Below are 14,948 nucleotides of genomic sequence, written 5' to 3'. Positions count from 1 at the left end.
GATGTCATTGGTTTTACTTCTGAAGTGGTCTGCAAAGTCCTCACAAAGGGCATTGGTTTTTGTCTTAGGCGATCTGTTAAAATTACTGTTTGTTAAAATATCAATTGTGGAGAAGAGGAATTTGGGATTGTTTTTATTGTCAGAGATTAGTTTTTTGAAGTGGGAAATTCTTGCCTGTTTGACTGCATTATTGTAGGTTTTGAGATGTTGATATAATATTTCGTAGTGGACTGTTTTGATTTTCTCCATCTCCTCTCAGCACTCCTGCAGTATCTTTTCAGTTGTTTGATTTCCTGATTTCTCCACGGGGGTGTAGGTTTTGTTCTAATTGTTTTGATTAAAAGTGGAGCCACTGAGTCCAGCGTTGACTTGAGTTTGTTGTTAAAATTGTCCACAATAAAATCACAGGGTGCTGGTAAAATCTCTGCAGGAGTGCTCTGTAAAATCTGGATAAAATTTGCAGCCACTTCAGAAGTTAGGTAGCGTTTCCTCACTGTTCTCACCGGGGGGCTTCCTGTTGATTAAAACTGGTGATGTTAAAAAACACACAAATGTGGTCGGACACAGCCAGGTCAACAACAGAGGACACACTCACGGACAGGCCATAGGGTTATGACCAGGTCCAGGGTGCACCCTCTGCTGTGGGTCGGCTGCGTCATATGTTGTTTAAAATCCAAACAGTTTAAGAGGTTTAAAAATTCTTTGGATACTGGGTCCGAGGTGTTGTCAATGTGTAGATTAAAATCACCAGTTATTAAAATCCTGTTGTAGGTGGAGTGAATGATTGATAATAGTTCAGAGAATTCACTGATAAAAGAAGTGGAGTACTGCAGTGGTCTGTAAACCGTTATGCAAAGGATAGGAGGGCTGCTAAAAACAAAGGCATGATGCTCAAATGATGTGTAACTGTGAAACTTCATTTGAGGACATTATGTTTTTTGCTATTGATGCAGTTCTGCCTCCTGTTTTACCCCCCCAGTAGAATATAAAAAGTTAAAATTTGGTGGGGAAGCCTCGGTGAGAACAACAGGGGTGTCAGTGCCAAGCCATGTCTCTGTAAGGAGAATACTGTCTAGGCTATTGTCTAAAATTAAATCATTTATGATAAAAAATTTGTTTAAAAGGGAGCGCACGTTCAGCACTGCTATTTTAATGTTTTTGCTGAACGTGCGTTCATCATGATGTTTCAAAGGGATGTTAAAAACACAGTTAGATCTAAAAACATTCCTGGGTTTCAACTTTCTGAGTGTAATGATGGTCTTTATGTGTGAATGTCCTGTGTTTCTGGTTGCAGAGAAGGTGCTACTGAGGGAGAAGTGTGTGTGGTGCAACGTGTAGTGGAGGAGGGTGGAGGTGGGTGAGGGGTGGAGGGTCTGCGTGTGTGTCAGGAGGTGACTGTGGTGCAGGATCAGATGGTCAGGTCAATGTTATCTGATAAAAGCCGTGATCCCTCCTGGTTTGGGTGGGGGCCGTCCCGTTTAAAAAGCAACCTCACTGACACGGGCGCCAGGGTGGCAGAAGGTGCGGCCATTGTGCACTTCCACGTGCCTGACCATGGAGGTCCTGATCACCAGCACAGAGGGGGTGCACTGCTCCCGAGTGCGCGCCTCCGACTGCCTGGAGGTACGGCGGTAACGGGATAGAGCCTGAGGTGTGTGGCGCCGGGCCGCGGTTTCTCCTGACCGGGATGGAGGGGAGGGGACCGGGATGGAGGGTAGGGATGCACCGAATATTCGGTAACCTAATATATTCGGCCGAATATTGCAAAAAAACACACATTCGGTATTCAGTGGAATAAGTGAAAAGCACGGCTGAATAATAGCGGCATGTTTTGATAACACAATCAAACAGCGTGCGGTGACGGATGGAGTAAAATGTCTGCAGTGTGGCAATATTTTACTCCATCTCTCACCGCACTCGCATTTGCGACTAAAAATAGTTTAGTGCGGGCAAAATAAATCATTCAGCACGCTGTGTGAGTACAGATTTCAACCAGCAGCAGAAACGAAATGGCGAATCCCGCCGGTTGTGGGTTGGACGGGGGTCACAGACACGGACAGGAATACGTATTCCTGTCAAATACAGCGGCGCATGATAATGGCCGAGCCGTGGCGGCACACAGTATGTGGTGTATCAGAGGAGAAACGAGCCGTTCACATTTCTCTCTTTGTGGCAAGTAACAGCCCACAAACCTCACCGCACTTTAGGGACTGTTCTTTACTTATGAAGAGACTTGTCAGGGGAGGAGGGTGGCTGGTTGAGTTTTATTTCATTTATTTATTTTATTTTGATCCCCCCTATGTTAATCACTTATTATTTTTGAAGTATGAATAAGTCGATAAGTTATTTATTCCATTGAAATATCATTGATGTATTATAGAAAAGTGATTTATCTTTTTATAAATAACAAAAGGCACATCTGCCTCATTTTTGCTGTGGTATCGTGATACTACTCAGAACCATGATACTTTCACTGGTATCGTACCGTGGGTCCCAGTTTTGGTACTGTGACAACACTAATCTGGAGGGGGTTCATCTGCAAAATCTAATGAAAAACTAAAAAACGGCATTCGGTGCTTGGTATTCAGCCAAGCATTTAATATTATTCGGCTTCGGCCACAAATTTTCATTTCGGTGCATCCCTAATGGAGGGGAGCGAACGCTGACTCCTGGACTGGTGAGAGCCACGGCCAGCTGGACGCACAGGTTCCGCAGGCGAGTCGGACAAAGCATTCGCGGGAAGGAAGTCCTGCAGGCTTAGGATGTCATACCTGTTATCCAGCAGCAGCTCCGGAGGCGGAGGAGGAGGAGATGGACGAGCCCCAGGCCACCACAGACCAGGGCTCCCTCGGCTCGAGCGGAGTTGAGCTCACCGGTGCTCCCGCCCCATCAGCCCTGATGAAGCGCTGCGGCTCCACGGGGTAAAGGCAGGAGGTGGAGGTTGCTGATATTTTGGGCTTGGCTCCCTGGTGGTGCCAGCGGGACTCGGCTAGTGCTGGTGTCGGAGTTCCGGTGGTGATGGAGCCGGTCCACGGCAGGGTGGTGTTGTTCGTGGCCGTCATGCTCCAGTCACCGGCGCCGGATGCTGTCAGGTGAGCAATATGTTTTGCCTGGGTCGTGGCAACGGTGGAGAAATCCAGGAGGATCTTGTCCCTCTCCTTGAGGTCGGCCTGCAGTCCGGAGATGCTCTCCCTCAATTTTGACAGGGTTGGGAAGCAGGACTCACACACCGCCAACATACCTGCGGCCTGTGCTGGAGATCCGTCCCCCGGGACACAGTAGGGACTTTAAGCAGTGGCGGATTTTGCCACAGCTACGGCTCCCAGAAATAAATCTCTCCTGGCGCTGGTACCGTAGCCGTCAAATCCACAGTAGTCATTAAGCAGGTTGCTGCAGTAGCTGTCAGGTCGGAACAGCTGATCGCGCACCACGTGACGGGTGAGGGTAAAAACACAGCTCAAGTGAGCTATCTCAGTTCGGTCAAAATGTCTTTCAAAAGGGCCAGAGAGGAGTTGCTCTATGCATTAGATGACAAGTTAATATCAGAGAAAGAGTTAGATTTACCATATCAACACTATATGCGCGTTTTCACCTGGATGACATGGAGGAGGATGAATGTCTGGCGGAGTTCAGAGTGAGAAAGTGCGACCTTCCAGTGTTGGCAGATGTGCACGGGATTCCAGACAAGTTCATCTGTGATCAGAGAAGTTTCGTGGGAGGGATGGAGGGCTTATGTATGCTCCTAAAGAGACTGGCATGAAGGAATGGAATAAAGACTAATGCACATAGTATTTATAGGGTATACTGAGAAATTATATACCGTATGCAATGCAAGGATGAGGGGAGAATATAGCCTATAGCAGAAAATAATTCACTATGGTTTTTATACAGTGAAATATACATAGTATCCTGCGTCTGTGGGAAAGGATCGCTGAAACATGTAATATATAGTGTGTCACTATCAATTGTAGAACACGTTTCATTTCAGAAATATAATGAAAACCATTTAACCACACGTTGTAGCGACTACTTGAGATGCTTTGTTTTCTCGTAGTGAGTCAGCAGGCTACGGCAGGCAACACCGGCACTATGGCTTAAGTCTTGATCAGCGGAGCGCAGATCTATTTCCGGGAGCCGTAGCCATGGCAAAATCCGACGCTGCTTAAAGTCCCTAGTATCAACACACGGAGGTGAGTTAAAATTTACCCGCGGTCGTGGGGCGGAATGTCCTGCTACTCCCGCTCCCACTCCCGCTGCCACCGCCGCCCCCCCCCCAAGTCTCATCCACCGGCAGCTAGCAGGCATTTCTTTTTCCTTTAAATTATTATTATTTGGTTGGCTGGTAAAATATTTGCCTGGCTGGTAAAAAATTTCACTTCCCAGCTATCCTGGCTGGTCAGTGAAAAAGTTAGTTTTGGACCCTGAATATGAGGTATGGATTCTGAAGTTCTGCTTATATATATAAAAGGTCATCAGCGAAGGATGACACCTTGTGGTGAGTACCGTTAAATGAGATTGAATGAATTTTCAAAGCCTGACAAATAGCTTGAATCAGAGGTTCTTGTAGCGGCTAAGCCTAACACTTAAAGCCACTGAGGGGCTGCATAGACAGGCTAAAAACTTAATTGAAGTTACACCTAACACAATGAGGACCCCTGCTGGCTCAATTTGGTGCTTACATACAATCACATAGAAATGGCTCCTACAGTTCTAATGAAATAATGAATAATTTAGGAGAGAGAGGACAACCCTGACGAGTAGAACGCTGTATAGGAAACTGAAAAGAACAAAGATGACCTGTGGAAACCACGGCAGAGGGATTGGCATATAGTGTTTTAATCATATTAATGAAATTAGAATCTAGTCCCATATGTTCCAATACTGTACAAAGATATTTCCATTCCAATTCATCTAAAGCTTTTTCTGCATCTAAAGAAAGAATAGAGCAAGAGGAGGAAATATCTTTGGCAGTGTCAATAATATGTAACAGTCTGCGGATGTTGTCTGATGCTAACCGGGATTCAATAAAGCCTGTTTGATTACTGTGAATGAGAGTTGTCATTAAATGGTCTAGTCTGTTGGAAAGCACTTTAGCATAAAGTTTAATATCAGATGTAGCCAAAGATAAAGGACGGTAGTTGAACAAAGAGAGGATCTCTGCCTTTCTTTAGTAATAGAGATATAATTGCAGAATTTGTATTCTTTGTGAAAGAGTCTTTGTCAACGGCTGCCTGAAACATGGATAGTAAATAAGGACCGAGTGTATGTAAAATGTTAAATAAAATTCTGGTGGGATACCATCCGATCCAGGAGATTTACCTTTCTTCATGTCTTTAAGAGCATTTTCTGTTTCATCCAGAGTTAATTGTGAACCCAAGTCTGCAGCATCATCTTCAGAAAGATGAGGTAAAGAAATGTTACTAAGGAATTCTTTACAGTTCTCCTTGTTGAAAGAAAGGTGAGAGGAGTACAGGTTCCTATAAAACAAGCTAAATTCATTATTTATTTGGTAAGGGACTATCAATATTTCATTTGTACTAGATCTGAGACACTATATCTGTAAATTGCTCATCATTACGCAATTTGAGCGCAAGAGGGTGGCTTGGTCTCGAACCATTAAAGTAATAATTGTGCCTTGTTCTGTGCATCATGAATTCAGCCCTGTGCCTTAATAAAGCACAAAGTTCTGTTTTCATTAATTTGAGCTCCTGAGCAGTAAAGTCTAAGAACTATTGTTGTTGCTTGTGCTCTAAAAGAGCTAGTTTATCCTCCAGTTGAGTGATCTTTGCCAATTTAAATGTATTAAGGTAGGAGGAAAATGAGGTGGAAAATCTTTTAATAAACCCTTTAATTGCATCCCAAAGGATACGAGGGAGCCACCATTTATATTTAGAAAGTCCTCAAGTTTGGAGCGAAATTCATTACAAAAATCAGAATTGCTGAGCAAAGTATTATTGAACTGCCAGCACTTCATCTTTTTTATATTATTATCAATAAGACAATGGCTGAAGGCAACAGAATGATCTGAAATTGTGGCAGGCCAAATTTCTGTCTTAGAAGAATTGAGATATAAAGATTTAAAGGCTATCCTAGAGTATGTCTTGTGCCTGTTTGAAAAAAAAAAAAAAGTGTATTTTTTAATGGTTGGATTAAGAGCACGCTATATGTCTATCAGACCTGATCAGATATAATTTTTTTTAATGCAAGGGATGCTTGTTTTTGTGAACCAACTTCTCGCATGGAAGAACGATCTATAGATGAGTTAACAACTGCATTCATGTCTGCACCAATAATAAATTTATATTCAGTTAGTTCGAGCATTATTTTCACTTAGTTGGGGAAAAAAAGATGATCAAAAATAGATGGAGCATATACAGAGACAAAAGCAATCTTATTTCCGGTTATCACTATTTTAAGGATGGATACCCTGCCATCCATAGTCCCCACTGAGCCCAAAATATTAAAAGAAAATTTTCTTCTAAGCACTATTAAAGAACCTTTACTTTTAGAGTCTGCTTGTGATGATACAGCCACATAATAATGCTTATTTGCAAATTTAGATATAGTGGAAGATGCTTCTTGTATGAATGCAACATCAATGTGTTTCCTATGGTGATGCAACTCGCAACTAGGTGCAACTGAGTCAAAAGTAACTGTATTGTTCAAAAATGAAAGTAAGTCCCTATCCCAAATCTCTCACCACTGCCCCCCCACCCCACATGCCCATCTCAGTAGAAACCATATAATATGTTTCTGGATGAACATGTCACCTATCATAATAGGCCAGAGAAAAAACAAGAAAGAATTATAGCTGCTGCGCAGCGATGGGTCGGGTCCGGGCATTTTTAGGCAATTCTGAGCAACAAGCAGAAGAATTGGAAGACATTTAGGAGTTTAGCAAGACAATCTGCCTTTTGCATCAGCTGAGGCTTGAACTCACAACCTCTGGGACTAAGAATCAATTTCTATCTCACTGAGCTAATTAGTCAGTGACAGTTCATGTGTAGCTTCACAAATTGACTAAGCCAGACGTGCAGGTTTAGCAGCCGTCCATGCATGGAATTTATTTTAACAATGATTGATTTGCTTCATAAGTGAAAAACTGATGTTTAACTAGCTGAGCTATGTGCAAAGTGAGAAGCTTCAGATGGCTTCAAGATGCTGCACAGTGATCAGTCACGCTCAGGCAATTTTAAGCAATAAGCTGGAGCACAAGACGATGTTTACTTTACAATGTGGATTCTGCACCAGTTGAGGCTCGAATCCGCAACCTCTGGAACCTAAGACGGTCATCTACCACTCTGAGCTAATTGGCAAGTAGCAACTCAACAGTGGCTTCACAAATTGAGTAAGCCATTCACTGTTGTGTAGGAAAGCAGCCATCCGTGCATGGAAAGGCAGATTTGAAACCACTGTAAAAAATTCAGTTATTAATACACATATTGCATCTAGACAGCATGGAGATGTTGGTAATTTGTTTGTAACAATGATTGATTTGCTCCATAAGTGAAAAACTGATGTTTAAAATTGCCATTTTTACATTGACTCCAATTGTTCACATTAGAGCAAAATCCAAAATGCTGTCAAAAATTCAGTTTTTGAGATAAAATTCTGAAATTTGCCACACATCATCTACCATGACTCTAGAATTTTGTCATTTTTTTCATGAACATTGAAGATTTATTAAGCAAGAATTTGCATGTATATGTTTACAGTACCATTTACAGTCAAACATTTTGATGCACTGTAGGCTCAATTTTTGATAAATCAAAAATCCGAGAAACATAGTTTTTGTAGGACAGTCTGAAGATGCTCTGTAGCAAGTTTGGTGTCAATTGAGCAAAAATTGTAGGAGGAGATAGGTTTAAGAAGTTTTACAGTTTTTGAAAAAAAAACAGAGTGATGAACTTCATAATTTTTTATAGGTTTAAATGTACAAAAGTTTCTTCAGTATTGGGGCTACAGTTTGATGAAAGTTGTGAAGTTATAGCACGTATGGTTGATTTGTTATGGATTTTCAAAGTTTTGAACTTTAGACGCTTGCTGTACCACCACCATCAGGACTATTGGCTTGAGTTTACAGCTGAGGATATCTGGCATGAGACTGGACCTTTGTGCAAAGTTTGGTGAGTTTTCACCCATGGGAAGTATGATTTCCTCGGAAGAAGAAGAAGAAGAAGAAGAAGAAGAAGAAGAACAAGAACAAGAACAACAACTAGGATTACAATAGTGTCCAGGCAGCTTAGCTGCCCGGACCCTAATAAACAAAACACAGGATGGTTACGTCCTTCCTACGGAGCTTGTAAGCTGGAGCTAATAACCTCAGCACATCCTTATCATCTCATGAGCACCACCCCCCTACTGCCCAACATAGTATATTCTCCTGTCATCTCAATTCAATTCAATTCAATTTTATTTATAAAGCCCAATGTCACAAATCACAATTTGCCTCACAGGGCTTTACAGCATACGACATCCCTCTGTCCTTAGGACCCTCACAGTGGATAAGGAAAAACTCCCCAAAAAACCCTTTTAACGGGGGAAAAAAACAAACAAAAAAAAGATCTCCTGTCATATATTACTAAATAGCAGTTCACTGAATATCTCATGGATCCCTTAATAGAATAAAATAAATTGTGCCCCAAATCAATCAAAAAGAATGGGTTAGGGGAGAAAATTAGATCAAAACAAGTCAGTGTCGTCTTAGTAAACATCCTCCCCCATTTCCCATCTTGGTATCGTCCATTAATATGTCACACATTGTTTCAGGAAGTAAATATACCAGTAGAACTAACTAAACACAAGTGAACCGTCTGAATGAGCAGGAGAGTCCATTTCATGCAAAAATGAAAGTAAATTGTCTTTGGGAAAAAATAAGGCCCAATCCTCATATATAGATGATCAAAAAGCGATCAAAAAATTTACGTGGGGGGAAAAACACAGTCTTACCTCACTCAAGTTATGAGTTTCGGAAATGAGACCTAACGCTACTCCAACTGCTTGGCGAACGATTCCGCCTCTTTTGGATCCTCAAAAAGGACAATGTTGTTCAGATGCAAGATACGAAGCCGGTGGAGTGGAGCCAGTTGATAAATCTAGGTTTTGCCAAATCCAGTCAGAAGAACGACGCAAATGTCTCTTCCTTTAAGAAACTCAGCAAGTGTGGATCCCTGACTGTCCCCCATATTAATTTCTGGAAAGTGTTTGGAGCTGCACTGAGTCCAGACTGAGAGTGAAAAAGAAAGATGAGCTCATGTCATCTGGATGGTCTTTCCAGGCTAAAGCATAGCTAGCCAGCAAAGACAGTAGCATTAGCAGGCCTTGTTAGTCTAAGGCTTACAAACTGAAGAGGTATAACATTAGTTACAGTGTCTGTGTTGATTTAGAGCAGCAGCCTCATTTGGTTGATTCAGTATTACTTTACTTTGTTTTACGAAACAAAATGTGTCATTAAGAAAAGTGAAAGTCTGAAATAAAATATGATGTCATGAAATAAAATCTGAAATATTTAAAAAAAGAACACCTTGAAATGTCAATAAATACAAAAGGAAATAAAAATTCTATCAGATGAAACTATTTTAATGGTGGTGGCATGTGAATGCAAGTCACCCATCGTAATGCTGACATCAACTCACTAGTCTGTAAACTCTCTAGTAATGGCTAAATTACAGTGCACAGGTTAAAGGAGCTGATGGGATCACATTTGACCGGAGTTGTACCTTGTATAAATCAAAGTGACAAATAACATGATTGATTGATTTATAGATTCAGCTGTTGTTGATGGTGGTGGCAACTGGCATTACTGGACAGGAAGAAAACAGACTCCATACCTATGTTAGCAGTGATGGCATCTAGTTCACTGATAAAGGCCGGCAAGCTTTGCAGTTGTTCCTCTAGTTGGGTCAAAGCGGTTCTTCTTCTCTCCCAGTTTGCTGAGAGCATCACTATATCCCCATCTACTGCCTTACACACACACACACACACACACCCACACACACACACACACACACACACACACACACACACACACACACACACACACGGGGGTTTGACAGAACAAAGAGGACAACTTCTGTGAATATAAGCTACAACAACTCAATCAACAGTAACAAACTTACAGTTCGCTCATTTGCTATCACATTTAACATGATATTGCTTGGCCACAGTAAAGGTCCTCACGTGTCAACCATAACAGATTGATATTTTACTATGCAACACCTGTTAGAAATTTTGCTCTATATTCACTCTCTTTTCTCTATGCTTCACCGTACTGTGCATCAAAATAAGTAACATGCTAGCATACTGCATGTCTGACGCTGTACATAATAGGGGTGGGGTGGGGGGGTGGGGGGGAATTTATCATAGTATTACAATATTTTGTGTGGTGATATTGTATTGATACACAGACGCCATGTGTCAGTCTTTCATTATATACATTATTTTTGCAGATACACATTTAAATACAACTTTTGGTACTAGAATAATAAAATCAATTTGGCATTTGGCAGGAAGTTCATCAAAACAAAGATGGAGGCACCAGGGAAAGAAATCAGAAATGCGCCGTCAGCGTTCAAATCAAACGTCTAGACTTATTTTGGATTTTATAACTTGAATATGACACAAGCAATTTGCAAGCAGTGTCATCTGAGAATAAAATACTCTGGGAATACTATAAACATGAGGGTTCACCTCACACTCCACCATCCAGAGATAGCATTAGCCACTGACAGCCAAGCTAACGCTAAACCCGCCCTGCAGAAAAATACTGGACACACTTAGCTTGACAAAACTACCATCCAACTCTGAAAGAGCTAAAAAAACACAGTCCATCACCTACTTCATGTGCAAAGCTCTGCGTCTTTACAGAGATGTTACAAACAAAAGCTTTTGTTGCATGCTAAAACACTGGTACCCAGGTATGTAACTGCATCCTGACATTTTTCACCGACACAGCCATACCCAAGCTCTACAGAGAAGTGAAGCATAAAGTTGAGAAATCTTTGAGTAAAGCAGGAAGGGTGGCATTAACTTGTGACACCTGGACTTCAAGGTCATTGGATTCATATGTGACTATAACCGCACATTATCTCACAGAGAACTGGCGACGTTGCAGACCTCCTGCAAAATGCAGCATAAGAAGGGGGGATTGGGTTGTAACAGACAACACTTCAAACATGGGTGTTGCCATTCAGTTAGCAGAATACCTGCATGAAGTATTTGGCTCACATGCTTAATCTGGCCTCACAGAGGGCATTAAATCTGCCAACAGTTCAGTTTGTCAGGTGTATGCAGTATTTCTGACAGGTTTTATGACAGTGTTGGTCAGTCTGTCTGCTTTGCGTCACATTTTGCTGTAATAAAAATGATTAAAGTCAGATGAACAGACTGAAAACTTTATCTTACAAGGTAAAACTGATGTTGACAAAGTTTTCCTTTGGGGAAATAATTTGCAGGTGTAAAGAAAGGTAATAAATTGCAATATATATTTTACTGCAGTTCTCAGCATATCATAACAATACTGTATCATGATCCAAGTATCGTGATACAATATCATTTTGTGGGTCCTCTGGTGATTCCCACCCCAATTAGTTGTCGGTTAAAGGGCGTTTGGCTACTGAAAGCAAAATTAACCGAAACTGACATCCTTAGTGACGAGACTGTGAGAGGGTAGTTAAATGTGTTATCGAACAAAGACAACCTTATCAGCTGATTGATCTGATTAATTGATCTCAGCATGCCTAAGTGTAAAACAGCACTTACTCCCTATAGATTGTGGCTATTGGCCACTTTTACGGGTATTATGAAATATGCATCTCCAGTCCATAGATATTTGTATTTATGTGCCTCTCTCTCTTCAGCTGTTTTTCTGGATGATAATTTTGTATATTGTTGCTTTTCGTAAAGCAATATTGTCAGTAGGAGAATTTCAATATTGCCCAACCCTACTTTCATACAGCCAATGATTACAAGTCTTTTTCTTGTGAAGCAGCTACAGTTTTCTGTAGCCTCACAGGGGCTTAAGTGACTGATGTTAGCAACTGCTAACTCCTCAGTGTGTGAGGAAAGTCTGCTGTAATTTACCAGTCTGCAGTCTTCTTCTAACCTCTCAGGAAAGGACTTCAACCTCTACCATGATGTTTCTGTTGTACAGAAAGCAACTGACAGAGAATCCATTTGTGCTCAGCTATAATTTAATTCAATAGCATGGCACTGTGGAGGGACACATTACTGGAATCCTCTGCATGTTTCTGGGCTGCATTTTAAGCTTGTTTTCTCTATTAACTGATCTACTGTTTACTTTCTCAATTAATCGATGAATCACATGGTCCAAGAGTCCACAGTGCAAAGATATTCAATTTACAATGACATAAAACAGAGACAAGCAGCAAATCCTAAAGAACCAGGGAACAGTTATTCATTTTAGGAATGCACGATATTGGATTTTTTTGCCGATATCTGATATGCTGATAACATTTACACATTTACTACAACAGTAAATACATTTTCCCTAACCTGATATGATCAGATTTTTGATGATCACCTCCTACGTCCGCTATTCTTATCATATTTAACCATAGTTCATTTTTGTTAACAGGTAGTGGTGGCTGAAACACGATAAAAATGAAGTTTTGAGCCATGACTCCTTCTATTCTGGCTCCCAATAACACAATAAGACAACATTTTAAGACCCCTATGTAGCCTACAGCCCTGTGGTGCTGAGTTGTGTTTTGTCCTCCCATCTAAAAACTGACATCATTGTGGCGTCGGCCCTAAAAGGGTCTATATTATCAGCATGTTGGACAATTCCATTATTTCATTTTGAAGTCAATACCAGCCGATACCGATGACGTGCTGATAATACTGTGCATCCCTAGTTCATTTGGCTTGAACAGTAACTTACAGTTACAGTTAAGTGATTCTCCAAATTTCTGTAGGAGAGGCTGACGTGCTGACGTATTGCGGTAAGCGTGTTGTGTCATTTCCGGTGTTTTCTGTGACAGCGTGTGCTGCTCTAGTGAATTCTACTAGCTTGCTTTCTGCTTTTCCCCACTTCAGTTTCTTAAGATAATTCAAGCCTTAACCCACACTAGTTCTGTTTAAGCACTTATAGCTCTCCTCATTTTTATGACTTTCTTGCTAATCTCTTAGCTGTTTTTTTGCATGTTATTAACCTTTTTAGCTAACGTTACATTAGCTTAGCGATGGCTTCTCCTTCTCCTGCTCTTTCTTGCTTGGTGTGCCAAATGTTCAGTTATGCCTCTGCCTCCTTTAGCGACAGTGGTAACTGTAATAAGTGTAGCTTATTTGCTGCGTTGGAGGTGAGGCTCAGTGAATTAGAAGCGCGTCTCCACACCATGGAAAATCACTCGTTAGCTGCGGTAGTTAGCCAGTCCCCTGTAGCCGGTGCGGAGCCACATAGCATAGCCTCTGCTAGCGGTCCCCCAGTAACCCCCGTGCAGCTGGGAGGCTAGATAACTGTCCGGGAGAAGCGTAGCTCCAAGCCGAAGCCCACGGTTCACCACCAGCCTATTCATGTTTCTAACCGCTTTTCCCCACTCAGCGACACACCTGCTGAGGAGAAAACTCTGATCATTGGCAGCTCTATTCTGAGGAACGTGAAGCTAGCAACACCAGCAGCCGTAGTCAAATGTATCCCTGGGGCCAGAGCGGGCGACACTGAATCAAATTTAAAACTGCTGGCTAAAACTGAACGTAAATTTAGTAAGATCGTTATTCACGTTGGCGGCAATGACACCCAGTTATGCCAATCAGAGGTCACAAAAATTAATATTGCCTCGGTGTGTGAATACAAAAAACATGTCGGACTCTGTAGTCTTCTCTGGTCCCCTCCACAATCTGACCACTGATGACATGTTTAGCTGCATGTCATCATTTAATCGCTGGCTGTCCAGGTGGTGTCCAACAAACAATGTGGGTTTCGTTAACCAGTGGCAAACTTTCTGGGGAAAACCTGGTCTTATTAGGAGAGACGGCATTCATCACACATTGGTTGGAGCCGCTCTCATATCTAGAAACCTGGCAAAGTTTATTACTAATTCAAAACCCTGACAACCCAGATTTGAGATCAGGACTCAGAGTCGAAGTCCTATACGCTTCTCTGAGCTTCTAGTGCAGTTACCCACCCATAACTATACAAACGGTGTCTGTTCCCTGACCACCTAAATTATCTGAATCTAAAATTAAACAAAGAGGAGTTGTGCATAACAACCTCATAAACATTAAAACCTCTTCTGTGACAGAAAGACAAAACAGGAGAATTAAATGCGGACTGTTAAATATCAGGTCTCTATCATCTAAAGCAGTGTTAGTAAACGAATTAATATCAGATAATCATATTGATTTACTCAGCCTCACTGAAACCTGGCTGTGTCAAGGTGAATATGTTAGTCTAAATGAATCCACTCCTCCCAGTCATAATAATACCCACATTCCTCGAGGCAGCGGTCGAGGAGGGGGAGTTGCAGCCGTTTTTAACTCTAGTCTGTTAATCAGCCCTAAACCTAAACTAGATTATAATTCATTTGAAAGCCTTGTTCTTAGTCGTTTACATCCGACCTGGAAAACCTTGCAGCCACTTTTATTTATTATAGTGTGCCGTGCTCCTGGCCCATATTCTGAATTTGTATCTGAATTCTCAGAGTTTTTATCCAGTTTAGTTCTTAGATCAGATAAAGTTAGTATTGTAGGTGATTTTAACATTCATAATGATGTTGATAATGACTCTCTGGCTACCGCGTTTATCGCATTATTAGACTCCATTGGCTTCAGTCAGGGTGTATAAACCCACTCACTTAACCATACCTTTGATCTAGTCCTGACGTATGGAATTGAAATTGATGACCTAACAGTCTTTCCACAGAATCCCTCGCTATCGGATCATTATTTGATTACTTTTGATTTCTTTTTACTCGATTACACGCCACTCA

At 41.5% G+C, this 14,948-nt stretch overlaps 1 protein-coding gene across 1 annotated transcript in view; it reads right to left on the bottom strand.

Moving 5' to 3' along the window:
- The window catches only part of LOC117264708 (dysbindin-A-like), a 65,092-nt gene that overhangs the window by 23,619 nt on the left and 26,525 nt on the right, over positions 1–14,948 (bottom strand). Inside the window, exon 5 of the mRNA XM_033638898.2 lies at positions 9,831–9,963. Within this exon, the coding sequence (XP_033494789.1) occupies positions 9,831–9,963 (133 nt within the window). The remainder of the gene's footprint in view (positions 1–9,830; positions 9,964–14,948) is intronic.

Source organism: Epinephelus lanceolatus, chromosome 10 (genome assembly GCF_041903045.1).
Source record: "Epinephelus lanceolatus isolate andai-2023 chromosome 10, ASM4190304v1, whole genome shotgun sequence".
Lineage (NCBI taxonomy): Eukaryota > Metazoa > Chordata > Actinopteri > Perciformes > Serranidae > Epinephelus > Epinephelus lanceolatus.
Note: the sequence above shows the minus strand (reverse complement) of the source record. Positions and strands in the feature narration are given on the sequence as shown.